Source organism: Pongo abelii, chromosome 8 (assembly GCF_028885655.2).
Source record: "Pongo abelii isolate AG06213 chromosome 8, NHGRI_mPonAbe1-v2.0_pri, whole genome shotgun sequence".
Classification (NCBI taxonomy): Eukaryota; Metazoa; Chordata; class Mammalia; order Primates; family Hominidae; genus Pongo; species Pongo abelii.
In genome coordinates this window covers 102,694,189-102,715,909 of record NC_071993.2, presented here as the reverse complement: position 1 = coordinate 102,715,909, position 21,721 = coordinate 102,694,189, and the positions used below count along the sequence as shown (strand labels likewise).

The window sequence follows — 21,721 nt, the reverse complement described above, 5'->3', positions numbered from 1 at the left end:
AATGGGGATCTAGCATTTGGTGATTGCATTTTTCCAAGACCTGAACAGAACCTGAAGGAGCCATGGGCAGACTATGCATTCCATCCATATCAACGTTAGACTGGGATAAATCTCCCCTAATACATCCTAAATACTTTTTAGGATAAGGTGAAAAACACATTCATCCATACATACATACAAAAGGAATCTCTTTTCTTTCAAGGATAAGGCCTTAGATTAAATAAATTTTGCAAGAAAATAGAAAGAACAACGAAGGAAAAGCTTGCCTCTAAAATAGATATGAAGCAGGAATAGATGGAAATCATTTGTTTTTTTGAACTCTGTACAAGAGGATGTTGCCATAAACAAGCTAAAATAAAAGATTTCATGGAAGCCAAAAACACTGTAACTGAATGAAACTTTATACTGCAGATAGTTAAGGAAAATTGAATCAGTGATATAGAGGAAATTCTTAGGAAAATAGTCTCAGAATGCAATGAAAAATAAATGAAGAAAATGAAAGGAATAAAGAAGGAAGGAGAAAGAAAGAGAGAGAGAGAAAGAAAGAAAAAAAAAGAAAGAAAAAAAAGAAAGAAAGAAAGAGGAAGAGAGAAAGAAAGAGGAAGGGAGGGAGGGAAGGAGGAAGGGAGGGAGGGAGGGACGGAGGGACGAAGGGAGGCAGGCAGGCAGGCAGGCCACAGGCAGGCAATTTAGAGATAAGAGATCCAAATAATAGGTTCCTGAAGAAGAAAAAACAAACAAACAAACAAAACAGGAGCATTAATCAAAGTTGTGACAGAAGAAATCTTTCTTGATCCTAAATAAGTCCTAAATTTGGAAATCAAGAGGATTTACCATATCCCAGGCAAAAATTTTTGAAAGGAAGTCTATACCCAGTTATCTTATCGTGAAAGTTGTAAATTTCAGAAATGGGGAACAAAAACCATTCAGGCTAAAAAACAGTTGTCCTCAACTTCTGAGTCTGTTTTGTGCTGCTACAACAGACTGAGTCATTTATAAACAACAGAAGTTTATTTGGCTCACAGTTCTGGAGGCTGGGAAGTTCCAGATCAAGGGGCCAGCATCTGGCGAGGGCCTTCTTGCTGTGTCATCCCATGGCAGAAAGCAAAGGGCAAGAGAGCATAAGAGCAAGAGAACAAACTCACAGCTTCAAGTCCTTTTACTATTGGCATTGATCCATTCATCAGGGTGGAGCCCTCATGACCCAAGCACCTCCCAGTAGGTCTTGCCTCCCAACATTGTTATACTGGGGATTAAGTTTTGAACATATGCTTTTGGGGGGACATATTCAAACTATAGCAACTTCTTTACAGCATCAAACTTCTCAAGACAATGGAGGAATATTTCCAATGACTTGAGGGAGAAAGATTGCTATATTTAAGAGAAGTTGTCTCTCTTTTATAACACTGATCCCCTTTCTAAAAAATTAATATGCTTACTAGATCATTATGAAAGGAATCAAGATTAGGGACCCAAGAATGGGGAAAGGCATAGTGAGATAAGAACTATATTAAAATTCATTAAATTCATGGATGGATGAGTTTGATTATTAATATCCAAATAAAGAGAAAAAATCCTGTGAAATAAGTGACTAACATAATTTTTACTATTTGAATTTATAACATTATCAAATTAAATATTTAAAATAAGAAAAAGGAGGACACAGGGACACAAAAACTCTTAATGCTTCTCTCATAATGTGGTCAAAAATTACTAATTTCACTTTGATATTAAGATAAATTTAAGCTCAGGAATGCTTTGCTTTCCTTTTTTCTTTCTTTTTTTGTTTTTTTGAGATGGAGTCTCGCTCTGTCTCCAAGGCTGGAGTGCAGTGGTATGATCTCGACTCACTCAAGCTCTGCCTCCCAGGTTCACGCCATTCTCCTGCCTCAGCCTCCCAAGTAGCTGGGACTAAAGGCGCCCACCACCATGCCCGGCTAATTTTTTTTTGTATTTTTAGTAGAGATGGGGTTTCACCATGTTAGCCAGGATGGAATGCTTTTCTTTTATTTCCACAGCCTGGGCAACATAACAAGACCCTGTTTCTACAAAAAATAAAAAATCAGTTGGGTATAGTGGTACACGCCTGTAGCCCTAGCTACTCGGAAGGCTGAGGCAGGAGGATCACCTGAACCCAGGAATTCAAGGTTACATTGAGCTATGATTATGCCACTGCACTCCAGCCTAGGTGACAGAGCAAGACCCTGCCTCAAAAAAAAAAAAGAAAAAAGAAAAAAAAGATTGCTACAAGTACAATTAAAAGTAAGATGTCCGTTATTCACAGTTTTGTGGAAATATAAAAACAAATAACAAAGTCCAGAGTCTGTATAGCAAAAAGCATAACAGAAAAAAAACATTAAACACTAAAGAGAATAAAACGAGAAAAGGCAGATAAAATAAATGTGAACTGTTTACATTCCTTTATTAAAACAGAGAATCAAATTGGATTTAGAAAGATTAAAAATAAAGATGGACAAAATATATCAGCCAAATGAGAAGGGGGAACAGAATTTAGGACTAAAAAAGTAGATAAAAAGGAGTTATTTCAATATTTTATCAAAATATGAACTGCAAAAACATACAAAATATGAGTAGAGGTAAATAGACAACAGACAATTGTATTGAATTAAATGAATCTTAATTGCATTAAGAGCATGAAGTCATTATTATTTGAAGCACTGTTAAAGAATCTAAGAACTTATGAGGAATATAGTATTGAGCGTAATTGAGGTTAAAAGTAAATCTATGATAACGATTGTTTGACCAATTAACAAAATTTGATTATGGACTACAATTGAAAGTATTTTATCAGTGTTAGATTTCCTGAGTTTGATTACTATACTGTGGTTATATAAGAGAATATCTTTGTTCTTAGGAAATACATACTGAAATATTTAGGGGTAAAGGAACATTATATATACAACTTATTCTCAAATGGTTCAGGAAAAATACTATATGTGACTGTTGTGTGTGGGAGAGATAGAAAAGGGAAGAGAGAATGGTAAATGTGGCAGAATTTTTTAAATTGGTGAATATTTGTGAAATGCTCTTTGAATTGTTCTTGTAACTTTTCTGTAATTTTGAAGTCATTTTAAAATAAAAAAATTAATACAACAACAAAAAAGTAAATCTATGATAACAAACCAAAAATGAAATTTTAAAACAATTATATTTATAATAGCATCAAAAAGAAAATCATACTTAGGAATAAATTTAACAAAAGAAATACAAAAGTTACACTCTGAAAACTACAAAATATTAAGGAAATTAAGTAAGACCTACATACACAGAAAGACATCACATGTTCATGGATTAGAAGATTTAATATTTTTAAGATGGCAATATTCTCCAAATAGATTTACAGAGTTGATGCAATCTTATCAAAATCTCAGCTGGCTTCCTTGCAGAAGTTGACAACCTGATCTTAAAATTCATATGGAAGTTAATGGGACCCATAGTACCCGAAACAATATTTAAAAAATAAAATGAAATTGGAGGACTCACACTGCCTGATTTCAAAACTTACTACCAAGCTGTAGTATCAAGAAATGCGGAATTGACATAGGGCTAGATATATAAAGAAATGGAATATAACTGAGAGTCTAGAAAAAAAGCTCACACTTATGGGAAATTGATTTTCAACAGGGTGCCAAAACAATTCACTGGAGAAAATAATAATCTTTTCAACAAATGGTGCTGGAACAACTAGATATTCACACACAAAAACATGAAGTTTGGCCCCTACCTCATAACATATACAAAAACTAACTCAAAGTGGATTAAAAACCTAAATGCAAGGGCTAAAACTATGTAGCTCTTCGAAGAAAATATATATGTATATCTTGATGACTTTGGATTAGGCAATAGTTTCTTAGATAGGACAACGAAAGCATAAGAACCAAAGAAACTATAGATTGAATATCATCAAAATTTAAGACTTTTAAATTTTGTGCTACAAACAACACTATCAAGAAAGTGAAAAGACAACCCACAGAATGGGAGAAAATTTTTGGAAATCATATATCTGAAAAGGGAATATATAAGGAATCATTGCAACTCAATCATAAAAAGGTAAACCAATTTAAAAAATGGGCAAAGAGGCCAGGCGTGGTGGCTCACGCCTGTAATCCCAGCACTTTGGGAGGCCAAGGCAGGTGGATCACCTGAGGTCAGCAGTTCGAGACCAGCCTGGCCAACATGGTGAAAGCCCATCTCTACTAAAAATACAAAATTAGCTGGGTGTGGTGGCACATGCCTGTAATCCCAGCTACTCCGGAGGCTGAGGCAGGAGAATCGCTTGAACTCAGGAGGTGGAGGTTGCAGTGAGCCAAAATCACACCATCGCACTCCAGCCTGAGCAACAAGAGCAAAACTCCACCTCAAAAAAAAAAAAAAAAAAAAATTGGCAAAGGATCTGAACAGGCATTTTTCCAAAAAAGATCCACAAATGCCCACTAAACACATGAATAGATTTTCAAAACCATCAGCCATCAGGGAAATACAAATCAAAACCTCAATGAGATACTACTTCATACTCATTAGGAAGGCTGTAATAAAAGATAGGTAATAACAAGTGTTGACAAGGATGTGGAGAAACTGGAATCACCATATATTGCTGGTGGAAATGTAAATGGTCCAGCTACTTTGGAAAACAGCCTGGCAGTTCATCAAATGGTTAAACATAGACATACAAGTGACCCAGCAATTTTGCTCCTAGGTATATAACCAAAAGAAATTAAAAACAAAAGTCCACACCAAAACTTGTCCATGAATGCTCACAGCAGCATTATTCATAATGTCAAAAAGTAAAAACAATCCAAATATTCATCAACTGATGAATAAAATGTGGTATATGCATTCAATGGGATATATGCTATGAAATGAATGTCCAGAATTGGCAAAATTGTGGGGACAGAAAGTAGACTGGTGTTTTCCTAGGACTCAGAAGGGTGGGGGCCATGTAGGGAGGAAATGAGGGGTGCCCATTAATAGGTATGAGGTTTCTTTTCAGGGTGATAAAATGTTCCAAAATTGATTGTGGTGGTGGTACACAATCCTGTGAATATACTAAAACCACTGAATTGTCGACTTTAAGTTGGTGAATCGTATGATATGTGAATTGTATCTCCAGATAATAAGATCAACAACTATGGATTTGAATCTCAACTTCAACACTTACCAACTGAGAGACTTTAACAGTTGAGTTATTTAACAGTAAATAATACCAACCTCCTAGGATTGTTGGAGAACTGAATTAACATCTGTAAGGTGATTAGAATAGTGTGTGAACCAATGTCCACTATAAGCCTGTGTGTTAACTAACTAAAGCCACCAGCACTTCCTTTCATTAAACACTTACCATATTCGTTTCCTTTGCCTGCTATAACAAATTACCATAAAAAACTCAGTGGTTTAAAACAACACACATTTATTCTCTTACAGTTCTGGAAGTCTGAAACCTGAAATCAGTTTCACTGGACTGAAATCAAGGTGTTGGTAGGACTAAGCTCCTCTCTACCCACCGGAGAATATTATGGTTGGAGATAAATTACTATATAATTGAAAAGACTGCATTGATTAATAAATATCCAATTTTATATCCTGAAAACATACAGCTTCTTCACAAGTGTTCATAGATTTACACAAACCCACCATATGCTTAGTTACAAGGAAACTTCAGAAATTATAAAGCCATATTCTCTAACCATCATGGAAAAAATGAAAAATTAATTATAATGGCTAAACAAAAATAAAAATCATTTAGAATCTTTTAAAAGTAATATCCTGGGCTACAGAGAATAAAAATGTGATGTCAAACTATTTAGAAAACGATGACACCACATATAAAAATGTGTTGAATCTATTCACAGTGAGAACAGATTCAGAAAAACTATCACAGGCCGGGTGCGGTGGCTCACACCTGTAATCCCAGCATTTTGGGAGGCCTAGGCAGGCAGATCACTTGAGTCCAGGAGTTTGAGACCAGCCTGGGCAACATGGTGAAACCCCATCATAACAAAAATAAATAAATAAATACAGAAGAACTATTAAAAGTATGGCAGGAAAACTTGAATACCTTTATATGATAAAGCATGCACATAAGTTGATTAAAAACATCAAATCCAAGTAAGTATTATAATAAACAGGAAAAGGATGTAAAAAGTATACAAAAGAAGTATATCATGTGAAAAATGTCAAATTTACTGTAATTAAAGAAATACAAACTAAAACAATCTAAAAATTGATAAAATTATTTAAAAACAAAAACACCAAAGCTGTCAGGGATGCCGCAAAACGGGAACCGCTTTTGAGAGCACGAAGGGCCCAACCTTTGGGAATGCAACCTGGCAACAGTAATCAAGAACTTTAAAAAACATTAACAAGTTTCAATCTAGTAAGTCTATTTCTGGGATCCTGTCCTCAGAGTGCAATCCTACATATGGAAAAAACTTCCTGCACGAAGACATTTATTGGAAATGGAAACAAACTCAATGTTCAATAACAGGAGAACTGTTAAATAAACTATGTGACTATAAAAATTACGCTAACAAAGACCACGCTATAAAATGGAAAATACGTGTGCTTCACTGCTACAGTAAAACCAGGCTTTAAAACTGCATACATAGCCTAATGATCATGGTGCCATCTCATAATTTTTCAAGGTCCTATTCAAATGAATGCCAAATGAGAGAAAAAACCCAGGCATAGTAAAAAAAAGAACTGCCAGGAAATAGCACCAAAATATTACAAGTGATTGTTTTTCTTCCCTACTGTACTCTATAGTATCATGTTTTCTTTAACAGGCATGTGCTATGTTACTTTTATCCTCACGGACATAAAGCAATGCTTTACATCCTTCCTATGAATCAAAAGGAAACACTTCATTTTTTTTTTTGGCTTCTTTTTTTATTTTTTTAAACCAAGCAGTGGTTATGGAAGGAAACACCTCTTTGTGTAACAGGGCATGTACTGCCATTGTGGGTCTCTAAAGTCACTTTGATATTCTAACAAAAACAGCATGTTTCATACATGTTAGACAACCTCTACTCTGGATTTTTTTCTCCAACAACTTTTCTCTTCACAACCCCCTCAAGTTTTCAAGCCTAAAGAAATTCCATCAGTTCCCTCTGCACCCACTTTCCTTGCTTTGCTCCTAGAATTATTCCCACCTTTCTTCTGCAGAGTGTAGACAATGCCTCAGGCACACTGTTCCCAATCTCAGAGCCCTGAGTCCCTGCTACCTCTAGCTCCCTGGGACTCCAACACCCAGCACAAGATTCTGCAGGCAACCACACATTCTGCTCCAGTACTTCTCAAGTTGAAGGCAGAGAATAAGGGAAGTTTAGGGAAGCTTGGAGCCATGGAGAAAAGGTGGAGACATGTAGGAAATCTATCACAAGACCTTTTCGTGTAACAGTAGTTTTTGTGTGCTGAAGATTCCAGTTTCTAGGATTTGGCAAATTGGGAGCCTCAGTTTCCTGTTCTAGGGCATATATTTGCTGAATGAATAAACGAATTAGGCTTCCCATCATCCTGCAATGACAGCTGACGAGTGACTAGAAGTGGCAGCTTGGTGAGGGAGTAGAGGGTGGGAAGAGCTTGGTCATTTAGTACCAAAATAAGCCCTGAGACTAAGGCATGCGATGACCCTGCCACATTGCCAGTCAAAGTGTGGTCTGTGGAGGGGCAGCATTATCATCACCTGGGAACTTGTTAGAAATGTAGACCTACTTCAGAGCTATTGGATAAGAATCTGCATTTTTAACAAGTTCTCTAATGATACATACCCATGTTAAAGTTTGAGAAGCACTGCCTCAGAACACATGCACATACATGCACACACACACCAAAATCACCAAGACAAACAAGTGACTCCACTCTTGCACACTTCACCAAACCATCAAGACATTTAGTGATTCTTCACCACAGGGGCTGCCCTTGATTTTGGCCTTCCTCTGAAGTACTTAAAAGAATAGACTCTATGGCCGGGCGCGGTGGCTCACGCCTGTAATCCCAGCACTCTGGGAGGCCGAGGCAGGCGGATCATGAGGTCAGGAGATCGAGACCATCCTGGCTAACACAGTGAAACCCCGTCTCTACTAAAAATTACAAAAAATTAGCCGGGTATAGTGGCGGGCGCCTGTAGTCCCAGCTACTCGGGAGGCTGAGGCAGGAGAATGGCGTGAACCTAGGAGGCGGAGCTTGCAGTGAGCTGAGATCGCGCCACTGCGCTCCAGCCTGGGCGACAAAGCGAGACTCCGTCTCAAAAAAAAAAAAAAAAAAAAGAATAGACTCCTATGTAATTTACTCCAGGCCTCACCTTCACTCTACACAGATGGAGCCCACCACCTCTGGACAGTAGTGGGTGGGATTAAACACTAGTGCCCTTGAGCACCACTACCAGTTATAAAGAGCAGAGAAACAACCAAAAAGACAACACAAGGGGGAAAGCACTCTCAAAATGTAATTTGACCAAGTAAAGTCAATACCAATCACAATGATTTATAAAAACTGTTTATCAGATGTACGTTATTACCACGTGGTGCAATCATGATTAAGGAAATCATTTAATGTGCAGCTGATTGCTTTGTAAAGGCTTATTTGATTACACAACCCATAGTGAAGGATAAACTCTGTACTTCTGCCTTCAAATCTCCAAGATGGACATGTAAGTAGGTTGACTGCTCAGAGCTTGGGAAAAAAGGGGGCTTTTTACTCTTAAATGTACACTATAGTTAAGGTAAAAGAGAGAAAAGATCTTTAAGCACTGCTGGGAGGGTGAAGGGGCTTGCCATGGGCACCAGATTCTACTCATCTTTCTAGATCCAACTGAAGTGTCCCATCCTTTGAGAAGTTTCTCCAGAAGCCATCACTCCCTATTCTGCTTCTCATGGCACTTTCTCTTGTATTATTATTTTTTATTTTTATTTTGTTAGAGACAAAGTCTCATTATGTTGCCCAGGCTGGAGTGCTGTGGTTATTCATGGGTGCAAATATAGCACATTACAGCCTCAAACTCCTGGGCCCAAGCTATCCTCCTGCCTCAACCTCCTGAGTAGCTGGAACTACAAGTGTGCACCACTGTGTCATGGCACTTTGTTTAGACTTACATTACAGCTCTTAAGGAGGTAGAATGTATCCATTAGGATCCCAGAATTTGCAGCCTAACCACATCAGTCAAAATTTCCCCTCTGCCTATTATTAGCTGTGTGACCTTAACCAAATGACCTCCTTCCACAGCTGGAAGATGCGGAAACCAATATCATGGAATTTTTGTAAAGATTACCTGAGACAACACATATAAAGCATCACAATGTTTGGCACATAATAAATAATCAATGTTAGCTATTATTATTAGCACTTCCCAGCTATTATTATTAGGCTTCCCCACTAGACTGTGAGCAAACTGTTTATCCAAGGATCTGTGTGGCATGGGAACTTACAAATGGTAGACACACAATAATATTTGTCAAAATGGTTTGAAGGTATGCCAGGAAGAGGAAAGGGAGGGTGCTGGAAAAAAACGTAGCGTACTTTATGATTTTTCCCAGGGCCAACTTCTGTAGTGTTTGTTTTTATTTCATTACCAGAGTACATTATCTCAGACAGCAAGGTTGCTATAAAGTAGGGCTAGAAAGACACTATTTATGGAACCAGATGTTCTGTTCAGAGAAAGAAAATTTGGCTATGAGGCATCTGAAATCTCCAGTTTGGCCCTTGGCTGAGCGGGGAGTAGGGGCTGAAGTTCAGCCAGAGCTTCACTTGCCCAACAGGGTGCCCTGGCATGGGGTTACATTAGCTCTGAAAATCATCCACCCAGAGGGATGCATTTTGTTTTTCAGTGTATCCACATAGAGGGACGTCTTTACAGATTGTGCCAAAGATCTATATGTACCAGTGGGGAACCCTACTGCAAACTCAAAGGTCCCCTTTTAAACAAGCCTCTTGAAGGTCTCAAATGAGCATCAGCTAAAATAATAATGCTTCACTTACTAAATATTTATTGAGTTCCCATTAAGGAACTCAAGGTGCTAATGGCTGACAAGGACCTTTTGGACTTGCACAAGAGCCTGGTGTGTACCACCTTCTAAGGAAAGCTTGGGATGTTCTCTAAGATGGACACCAAATTCAAGAACGTGTCCCAGGGGCTGATGAATGTGGCTGCCAAGCTGACCCACAATAAGTACATCAAACGACCTCACAGACCTCATGGAGAAGTTCACTGAAACCTGACACCTTAACCATTGGCTGCTGAATGACATGTGCTATTCCTGAATCAGTACTCAGCATCTGTCCACTTCCTGCATGGCTTCTGGCCCTCTATGACTGCTATATGGTCACCCTCTGTGGCTGCCTCCTGTACCCCTATCATGACTGAGGCCCCTCTCCCACCACTCTGCCCACACTGATGAGAAAGTTGCCATAAGTTTAGAGACTAAAAATAAAATTGCACTAGACACTGCAGATCTAAAGGTGAATACAGAAAATATAATTGGGAGGGAGAGAAGGTGATGCAGAGGGCAGGAGTGTGGACAAGTATGATGAGTGCCACCTTAGGCATAACTGATGAGGTACTATAGAAGCATCCAAGATGGGGGCTAATCTAGACTTGAAGGATTAGAGAAGGCTTAAAGGGGAATAACACCCAATATGAGGCTTCAAGGGGTGATAGCAAACGTTAATATTTATTTAGCGATACTATACATCAGGCCCTGTTCTAAAAACTTTGCATGAATCCCTCATTCAGTCCTTACCACAACCCTGTAAGATAGATGTTATTGTTATTCTCTTCATGTTACAGATGATGAAACTGAGGCACACAGTAAATGGTGGAGCTGAAATTCAAATCCAGGCAGCTCGGCTCCAGACTAAAGGGGAAGCAGAGTACCAGATAGGCCCTTAAAACAGAAGAAAGTGCCTAGCTTCAGTCTGAGGAAAGATGCAGTTCCTTTGGGGAACTGAAAGCAACTCAATGAGGCGCAGCCTGGGGTGGGGACAGACGTTCAGAGATGACTGGGTCTGCTCTGTAGATTGAAAGAAAAACCAGAAGCAGAGGGTTACAGATCCAGTCCAAACTTTTTTTTTTTTTTTTTTTTTTTTGAGACAGTGTCTCACTCTCACCCAGGCTGGAGTGCAATGGTGCAATCTCAGCTCACTGCAACCTCCGCCTCCCAGGTTCAGGTGATTCTCCTACCTCAGCCTTCCAAGTGGCTGGGACTACAGGCACACACCACCACACCCAGCTAATTTTTGTATTTTTAGTAGAGACAGGGTTTTACCACATTGGCCAGGCTGGTCTCTAACTCCTGACCTCAGGTGATCTGCCCACCTTGGCCTCCCAAAGTGCTGGGATTATAGGTGCGAGCCACCACATCTAGCCCCCCAGTCCAGACTTTTGACAACTAGCTGTGACTGGTGTCACCTAACTAACCCCTTCTGACCTCAGTTTCTCCTTTTTGCAAAAGACCATAATAACAATACCTGCTTCTCATAGAGAATGGCCATGAGCACCAAATGAGGAAAATGTATGTGAACTTGAGTGCAAAGTACAAATTCCTTCACAGACTTAAGATTTTACCAGTATCACTTCCCCAATAGCTTCAAGGATTTGCAAATCTGAAATCCACAATGTCAGGGCACCAGAAAAAGCAGAGAAACAGTATTGGGGAGTGGAAAAGCCCACCAGCCCTGCCTCAGATCACCTCCATCCACACTCAGCCCTTACTAACTATGAGATCTCAAGGCAAGTTATCCGCTCAGTACCTCAATTTTGCCATCTGGAAAATGGGAATGTCAATAATAGCACTTGTAAGGTTCATGTGACGAGTAAGTAGCACATGTAATATGCTAGGTATAGCTCCCAACACAGAATAAAGACTTAGTCAACATTAACAGCTATCATTATTGTAAGTATTAAGAAATATGTTGGCTACTCATGCTATTCTTCCATGTTCTATACGGTATAAGTATGTGGAAATGTTAGAAGTTAGAGATGATAAAGAAGGAGGAGAAGGAGGTTTACAACCCTATACTCCCTCACTGCTGCAGAGATTCTTCCTGGCTGTCACACGCTGGCAAGCAGCTGGCTCTCCGTCCAGGCAGAAAATGCCCAAAAGAGGTAAAAGATAGAGACTGCACACCATCTGTGCAAACCAGGCTGCTCTTGTAGTTTTTAGACAAAATCTAAATGTAGTCAGATGTGACCTGCCCTTTTAAGATAGAATTATTCTATTTCCTCCCTCTACCCGTCCCCATTCCCCACTCTGTCCCCCACATAAAACTCCCCCACATATCTCAAGAAACTTTCAGCATTTTGACAGACATATTCTGGGGTCCTGTTGTGACAGCCTTATGCCACATTAACTTCTCTGTCTTGTTCCCAGCAAAGAAGCCTTTGCTAATTTCACAACAGGAAAGCATGCAAGAAATTCGAGAACAAAACAAATCTACACGCAGAGCCCAGCATCTTCAAGCAAACACCCTGAGGTACAGACCCGAGGCTAGATGAGTCCGGACTGCAGATGAGGCAGCTGCCTCTTAAATTGCAAGGGGACTGAAAAAGTCATTTGCCTCTAAAAAACCAACTCTCAATACAAATGGATAATGAATATTCATGAGCCCCTCCAGCTTGCTCTAGAGCCACCCTTGACTGCAACCCTGGACTCTGCTTCCTAAAAAGTTTCCCAAAGCTCTTTCTCTGCCTCCTCTCAGAAGGAAGAGGGTGGGAAAGTTCATTCAGGGCTTTTTGCCTCCAGCTTTCAAGTACTTGCTTTTTGGTCTGGGCTTTTATTTTTCCTTCTATTTTTTTTTTCTTAAGGATTCAGATCAAATCAATTTTGGTCTTACCCTTTGTATCTTCCATAAGTAGCAGCTTTTGTTTTCCTCCTCTTTCCTCGTTTTTTTCCCCCCCAGCCTCTGCTTGCTGTGGTCCGTCTCCGTGAGAGAGGTACTCAAGGAAACAGAGATATAACAGACCCTTGGGCTCGTGGGAGGGGCTAAATTAGCCGGCCCCGTTTCGGAAGGAACCTCAAACCCTGTCTTTTTCATTGACTAGAAAGGACAGATTGACTGAGGAGTCCAGCAGCTCATTTTCCTAAAGTTACTCGAAGCCTTTTCCAGGTTGTAATTTTTTGCTTCCTTGAAGCAACGTATATTCAAATCTCTCTCTCTTTCTCCCTTCTTCCCTCTCTCCCTTACTCCCTCCTTCTTCATCTCTCTTTCCCTCTCTTCGTTATAGAAATCCCTTTTTCTCCCTTGAAAAAGTCATCTCAGCTGCAAGCAAAAAAAGCTATTTCCTTACTGCAATTATGAAGCTAGATAATAAGAAAGTTGTTACCTTGAAACCCGCTCGAAAAACTGAAAGTCAAGAACAATTCTTCCCTTCCCATAAAGCCTCTGGTCCCATGACCAGCAATCCTTTCTCAAGGCTCATTAGAGCAAAGAGCAACAGGTGACCCAAGCGATGAGTTTCCTGCAGGAGACGCTGCGTTATTGGTTGGAAGGCTGGGTGGAACCACAGAGGAGCTGCTCAATGGGAACCGCTGCCTGGCTATGAATTGATGAAAGTCATCCACCATTTCCCAACTTTGACTTCCTACCTTTGAAGTCTAATGAACATGAATTGCCACATCCAGACCGTCAAGATTACCCCAATATAGATGAGAGCCTGCCCAAGTTATTTTTAAACTGTGTAACAAAATTATTTTGAAATCAAAACAAGGGCTAATCCTTTGAAAGGAAGGTAAGTCCTCAAGTCCCAAGGCGACTTGGCAGCTTCTCCCTCCACAAGGCTGTTGCAAACCTTAGCATTTCAGGTTTGAAAGATACCTCAGACATCGAGTCTAAACGAGGTTAGAGATGTGGAGAGGTTAAGCCACCTGCTCATGCTCACATACATGGTCTCTCTTATTTGCTACCATGTTCCCCAGCACCTAATACAGTTTCTCTCACAGCATGGGCTCTCAATAAATATTTGATGAATGGTTGAAAAAAATGAATGAATTGCAGCAAAGCAGAAATGTAGATCTGTTTTCCTGTTTCCTAGTTCTCGCTTTTTCTACATTGCTTGTCCGGCATGTAAATTTGTATCTAAAGCCAGTTATACCATATGAATCATTAAATTTGTGAGCCCTAAGGATTGTTTTGACTCTATGTAAAAACTATATTCTCTAGCGAGCTTTCAGTCATACTTTAATAAGGACAAAGGATAACCTTTTAGTTTAGGCATCTCTGTTACTTTGCACGGTGCCACATGGTATATACCCAATACATTTTTTATACTTTAATAAATTTGGAGCTGTTCAACAATACTTCATTTCCGAAATGCTTTATAGTTATAGGATTTTGCATGTATGATAACAACTAATTATACTGAATGAAAGACTCAATGGATGTCTTCTCTCAAGTCAGTTTAGACTACATCTCTAATAATGAATATTGCTCTGATATTCATCCTGTTATGATAAAATTGGTTTTTGGTGATATGATGGGATTTTTTGTAAAAACCAACAATATAATTGGTTTATGACTGCCTTTGTACTATTGTTTTGGAGAGAAATTTGAAAAGAGCATGTCCACAAAATAGTGTGTGAATTACAGAATGGAAACCAAAACATCAAAGCTAGAAAGAGAAAAGAATGATTAAAGGGAAGATCCAGAGTGGCTGAGGGGTAGGCAGGAGAAACAGACAAACAAGTACCTGAGCTTGTCAATGAGAGACACACTTTGGTGGGTGCTGTGGCAACGGTTCTCTACTTTATTACATTAGGATATTAGGTTCTTTATTTTTGAGACAAGGGTTTTGCTCTTGTCTCCCAGGCTGGAGTGCAATGGAGCCATCTCAGCTTACTGCACCCTCTGCCTCCCGGGTTCAAGTGATTCTCCTGCCTCTGCCTCCCGAGTAGCTGGGATTACAGGCGCCTGCCACCTTGCCCAGATAATTTGTGTATTTTTAGTAGAGATGGGGTTTCACCATGTTGGTCAGGCTGGTCTTGAACTCCTGACCTCAGGTGATCCACCCGCCTCAGCCTCCCAAAGTGCTGGGATTACAGGCGTGAGCCACCATGCCCGGCCTATTTTACTACATTCTTACATTCTTTTTTTGAGACAGAGCCTCACTCTGTCACCAGGCTGGAGTGCAGTGGCATGATCTCGGCTCACTGCAACCTCTGCCTCCCAGGTTCAAGTGATTCTTGTGCCTCAGCCTCCCGAGTAACTGGGATTATAGATGCGCACCACTAAGCCCGGCTAATTTTTGTATTTTTAGTAGAGATTGGGTTTCACCATGTTGTCCAGGCTGGTCTCAAACTCCTGGCCTCAAGTGATCCACTTGCCTTGGCCTCCCAAAGTGCTAGGATTACAGGTGCGCCACAGTGCCTGGCCACAGTTCTCTATTTTAAACAAAATTAAAATTCAAGGTCACTTCAATCATGTTCTATCAGACGTTGTCGACAAAAGGTTACTTTGACAATTGACTCATTTTCTTTACATTTCATCAGGGAGAGAAAGAGTTAGTAAAAAGTAAATTGTTCTAGTACCCAACTTCTGGTTTAACCAGGAGAGGTAAAATCTCATTATAATAACTAGCACTTCATAAATATTTGAAGTTCATCCAAACTGAATATGGAGTAATAGAAACATAGTTTTAACCCCTAATTCATATTACGTGAGCCTTTTGACAACATTTAATGCTTTTTATGGTAATATGCTCTGTGCTACAATTTAATCATGTTGTCCAGGTTTGCACCCTCCTCAGCATCATGAAAATACTATGGTTAAGTATATATCATCACCAATTCATACAAGAAAAATTATAAAAGAGATGGGAGTTTGTGTGTATCTTTCTAAAGGCCTCAGAATTTATCTTAAAAAATAAATCATCTTTCTCAACAAAAAATTATCATCATCAATTTTATTTTTTTTGTAATGAAAGTAGAAAATTAAAACTGCACTCAGAAAGATGGAAGGAGTTGTTAGAAAGGGCTAAAGACATTTGTCTGTCTTTTAATGATGAAATGGTCTTATAAAGTTCTTAGAATGGTAGAATTTTCATTTTTCCTACACTTTCATCCTCTTTCACTGTACTGGTTCATCCCCCTATGCATAAAATATTTAAGTGATTCTCATTCTTAAAAACAAATTCTGTTGTTTAATGGTATAGATTATTAGTGTTGCAAGATGAATAAGTTCTTGAGATTGGCAGCACAACAATGTGAATGTACTTAAAAATACTTAAGTTTACAGTTAAAAATGATTAATATGGGCCAGGTGCATTCGCTCACCCTTGTAACCCCAGCATTTTGGGAGGCTGAAGCAGTAGGTTGTCTGGAGGCCTGGAGTTTGAGACCAGCCTAGGCAACATAACAAGACCCCATATCTCTACAAAAATAAAAATAAATTTTAAATGATTAAAAGTGCAGTGGCACGATCTTGACTTTTTTTTTGAGACAGAGTTTCGCTCTTATTGCCCAGGCTGGAGTGCAATGTCGCAATCTCAGCATCTCAGCTCACCGCAACCCCCACCTCCTGGGTGCAAGCGATTCTCCTGCCTCAGCCTCTCAAGTAGGTGGGATTGCAGGCATGCACCACCACACCCAGCTAATTTTGTGTTTTTAGTAGAGACAGGGTTTCTCCATGTTGGTCAGGCGGCTGGTCTCAAACTCCTGACCTCAGGTGATCCACCCACCTCGGCCTCCCAAAGTGCTGGGATTACAGGCGTGAGTCACTGGGCCCGGCAATATAGTAACTTTTATGTCTATTTTATCACAATTTTTAAAAAATTAATTAAAACAAAAACAGCTCCTTCGCAAACAAGCTACTTGAGACCATGGTCTGCCTTTGCCTTCCTTCATCACCTCCATTCTCTCCTCATTCATTTACTCCTCCTTCCATTGCATTCCCATTTCTCACCGCACCACCCCAATGAAACTGCCCTAAGATTGCCACCGGCCTCTAAAGCAAAGACCAATTTTTGTGTTTTATCTTCTTGGATCTCTGTAGCATGGGCCATTGTTGGCCTTCCTTCTTTCTTGAAAATTGATCTCTCCTTATTTTCCAGAACCCCCTCATGTCTGACTTTCCTCCTCCATCTGTGTATGATGGCTCCTTTTCAGTCAACTTTTGTGTCTTGTAAATGTATTCCCTAGACCTTCACCCTTTGCCTTCTCTCCCACTTCACCTATTCTACCTAGGTCATAACTTCTCATGCCTTTACATTTCTGCCAAGTCCACTCCCATGAGCGCCAGATCCATATTTGCATCCACCTACTGGGTGTCAAGAGAATATCCCACAAGCAGCTCAAACTTAGCATCCAAACTGTACTCTGTATCTTTACTTCCAAATCTGCTCCCATCCAGTACCAGTATTCCCTACATTTTTTTTTTTTTGAAACGGTGTCTCACTCTTTCGCCCAGGCTGGAGTGCAGTGGCATGATCTTGACTCACTGAAACCTCTGCCTCCCAGGTTCAAGAGATTCTTGTGCCTCCACCTCCCGAGTAGCTGGGATTGCAGGTGCACACCACCATGCCTGGCTAATTTTGTGTTAGGAGAGACAGGGTTTTGCCATGTGGTCCAGCCTGCTCTCGAACTCCTGACCTCAGGTGATAGGCTGCCTCGGCCTCCCAAAGTCCTGGGATTACAGGCGTGAGCCACTGTGCCCAACCCCTACATTAGATAATGGCACTACCATCCACCTAGTCACACAACCCAGCAACCTCAGGGTCCTCCTAGACCCCTCCCCACATCCCACATCTTATTGTTTACCAAATCCTATTGTTTCTATACCTTAAGATCTCTCAAATTCATCTCCTCTCTCCATTCCTGTCACTTCTGCCATAGTGCATACTCTCTCATCCTTCTGAAATCGGTATCTGATAATGTCATTGGCAGACTTTAAAAATTCTAGTCTCCTTATCATGCATAAAATAAAATTTAAATTCCTGTCATAGAATATGTAAGGACTCTCTCTACCTCTCTAAACTCATTTCCTGTTATAGGCTTCCTGCACTCCAAAAACTGAATCTAATTCCAGAACCCATAATCCTTGTAAAACTCCGAATTTTTGTTTTGTTTTGTTCTGCGATGGAGTCTCGCTCTGTCGCCCAGGCTGGAGTCCAGTGGTGCTATCTTGGCTCACTGCAACCTCCGCCTCCCAGGTTCAAGCAATTCTCCTGCCTCAGCCTCCCGAGTAGCTGAGACTACAGGTGCATGCCACCACTGCCGGCTAATTTTTGTATTTTTAGTGGAGATGGGGTTTCACCATATTGGCCAGGCTGGTCTGGAACTCCTGACCTCGTGATCTGCCCGCCTCGGCCTCCCAAAGTGCTGGGATTACAGGCGTGAACACCGCGCCTGGCCACAACTCCGAATGTATACAAGCTATTACCCTGCTCAGAATGCTCTTTCCCCTCTTATCCACCTGGTCCCCTATATATCTTTCATGACTCAAATATCTGGTCCCCTGTGTTAGGCCGTTTTTGCATTGCAATAAAGAAATACCTGAGACTGGCTAATTTATAAAGAGAGGTAATTGGCTCATGGCTCTGCAGTCTGTACAAGAAGCATGGCACCAGCATCTGCTTCTGGTGAGGACCTCAAGAAACTTACAATCACGGCAGAAGGTGAAGGGGGAGCTGGTACGTCACATAGCAAGAGAGGGAGCATGAGAGAGAAAGGGGAGGTGCTAGACTCTTAAACAACCAGATTTCAAATGAACTCATTTTCACCAAGTCATTCATGAGGGATCGCCCCCAGGACCCAAACATCTCCCACCAGGTCCCACCTCCAACATTGGGGATCACATTTCAACATGAAATTTGGAAGTGACAAATATCCAAACCACATCATCCCCTGTGAAGTTTTGCCTGACCCATCCCCGCTCCTTTCCCACAGACACAAACATGGTGCTGACCCACAGAAGAGATGCCACTCGTGTTATCATGTTTTATAATTTCATTTACATCTCAGGCCTTAAACCTTGGAGTCACATTTGAATCCTCTTTCCTTACAACCCAAGTCCAATCCTTTAGCAAATTCAGCGGGTCCTATCATCCAGATACATCCAGGACCTGACCTCTTCTCATTACTTCTACTGCTACCACACTGATCAAAGCAACATCATCTCTCACCTGTATCCTGTATTATTGTGATAGCCTCTTCACTGGTCTCCTCCCAGATTCTATTCTTCAAACTCTTCAGCCTATTTTCAACCCAGGACCCATAATAATTCAGTTAAAAATTAAACAAAACAAAAGATTATGGAACTCTTTTGCTCAAAATTTATAAAAGGCTCCATCTCACCCCAAGAAAAGCCAAAGTCCTTCCAACTTCCCACCAGGCCCTGCCTGGCCTGCTCCTCATCACCTCTATTTCCTACTACTGTCCTCTTCTTGCTCCCTCAGCTCTAGCCTCCAAGTCTTTGCATATGCTGTTCTTTCTGCCTGGAATGCTGTCCTCCCGAATATCCACATGGCTCATTCCCTCCTTCCCTGTAGGTTTATACTAAATCATTACCTTCTATCCCAGCACCAAGATGGCTATTTCTAAATGCTATTTTCTACTAAAATGGCCTAAGGCCCTTTGGAAAAATAGCTAACCAAGTCTGGGGCAGGAAGTATACCAGAAAGCAAGGACACTATCTAAAATTACTAGGGTTGTGTCAAAACGATTCAGGAGCCAACTTTAAGTGGCTCCTACTGGCCAAAGTAGAAGAAAAGAAGACATTTGAGCAGCAATAAAAAGAATAACTGCAATGGATTGAAATGTATCAGATATATTGAGATCCACATAATCATAATGACACTATGAAGAAATCACTGTTCACCTTTAGAACCAATTCATTATTGTGAAAACACACAAGGGGGATAATAGCAACACTCAACCTCCCTTTACTGCACAAACTGTACCCCAGGACAACAAAATCATTGATGGGGAAAAGTATCTTTAAAGTATTCCAGATAATGAAAGACTAAAATTGGTAGCATTTGGGTATCACCATCTTGCAATACCTCACAAAGGAATGAATATAAACAATAATTGTCAATGACTGTTCACATAACAAAAGGGGATACAAACATTCATTTTGTGCCTTCTGATGGAAGCACACATCACATCCTCTGAAGCTGTCTTCCCAAAAATGGAAGCTTCTAAACCTAATACCAGCTTATGGGGAAAAGAGAGCACGGATAAACATGTTAAAAAAATACAACAGAAATGCAATCAGTAAAATCCGGTTTGTAGGAGACTAGATTAAAACAATCAATAAAACAACTCAACTTCTTGAATAAATAAACTGCAGAGAAGAAAAAAGAGAATGAGGTACCTATAAATTAAAAGAGATTTAAAAGATATACCAACAAAATTAATACCAGGACCTTGAAATTCTGATTCAAACCAATGTAAAAGAAACTTAAAGAAAATCAAAGAAATTTGAAAACTGACTAGATATTTTATAATATTATAGAACTGTTAACTTTTAAGGTATGATAGTAGTATTGTGGCTATAATTTTTCCAAAGCCCTTATCTGCTGGAGACACACACAGAAATATGTACAGATGAAATCTGGGATTCGTTTCAAAAAGAGGAGGAATGGGTGAGGTACAGATAAAACAAGATTAGGGATGACATTATAACTGCTGAAGCTGGGTGGTATATGGGGATATGTTTTATTATTCTCTCTACTTTCTATGTTTGAAATTTTTTGCAATAAAAGGCAAAAAAAGAATCCTGGTGAAAAAGTGGGAGATTATTTGATGATATGCAGTGGTTATATGGGGTATTATTACTGGTATTTAAGGAATGTAACTGAATATTTCCTGAGTCAGTAGACGTATGCAAAATGGACTTGGGTAGTTAAAAATAATGCTATAATTTGGCAAGATGATACTCACAAAATAGGCTATTTCACTTTAGGGGCAAATAGAAAAAAGAAATAATTTGGGCCGGGTGCGGTGGCTCACGCCTGTAATCCCAGCACTTTGGGAGGCCGAGGCGGGCAGATCATGAGGTCAGGAGATCAAGGCCATCCTGGCTAACATGGTGAAACCCCGTCTCTACTAAAAATACAAAAAAAATTAGTCGGGCATGGTGGCACATGCCTGTAATCCAAGCTACTCGGGAGGCTGAGGTGAGAGAATGGTGTGAACCCAGGAGGCAGAGCTTGCAGTGAGCCGAGATGGTGCCACTGCACTCCAGCCTGGGCGATAGAGCGAGACTCTGCTTCAAAAAAAAAAAAAATCATTTGCCAGAAAAATATAAGTAAATGAACAATAAACTGTCAAAGCCAAAAAAAAACTGTTAAACCAGTGTAAGCAAGAAAAGTATATTCACCACGCAATTTGTCTGTAGTGTAATAATCAGGCAGCAATGTCAAGGTTTCCTTAGATTTCCCTGTGGAACTTCACATCAGGTGTAGAAATCAGGAAGGACCATACACAATGTCCAATATGCAATATGCTATTGTGGTTTGATGGTTTAAGGCATGCTCCATAAACCCAACAGTGACCAATCAGGAATCACATAAATTGGACTAAGTAGTAATGGTAGTTTCTGCATCACTAGGGGCCAGATAGTGGGGACAGGAAGGACAGAGCTAGTAGGATAGGGTGGAAGACGAGCATTCTGTTCTCTATATTGTTTCTAGTTCTCCACTAAAACAGAATTCTATTGATAAAACTCATGAGAGGTGGTACTCTGGTTTTATGTATCCTAAAATAAATGCCCA

At 40.1% G+C, this 21,721-nt stretch overlaps 1 protein-coding gene across 4 annotated transcripts in view; it reads right to left on the bottom strand.

The window, feature by feature from the left end:
- The window catches only part of ENTPD1 (ectonucleoside triphosphate diphosphohydrolase 1), a 194,567-nt gene that overhangs the window by 113,796 nt on the left and 59,050 nt on the right, over window positions 1-21,721 (bottom strand). For 2 of the 4 annotated variants that reach the window (XM_063727675.1, XM_009245652.4), the window contains exon 1: window positions 13,337-13,451. The exons of 1 other annotated variant lie outside the window; for it this stretch is intronic. In XM_063727675.1, coding sequence (XP_063583745.1) covers window positions 13,337-13,388 — 52 coding nt within the window. In that variant the 5' untranslated portion in view covers window positions 13,389-13,451. Of the gene's footprint in view, window positions 1-12,846; window positions 13,452-21,721 lie in introns of those variants that run through there. One more of the 4 variants, XM_024253482.3, reaches the window with a different exon arrangement.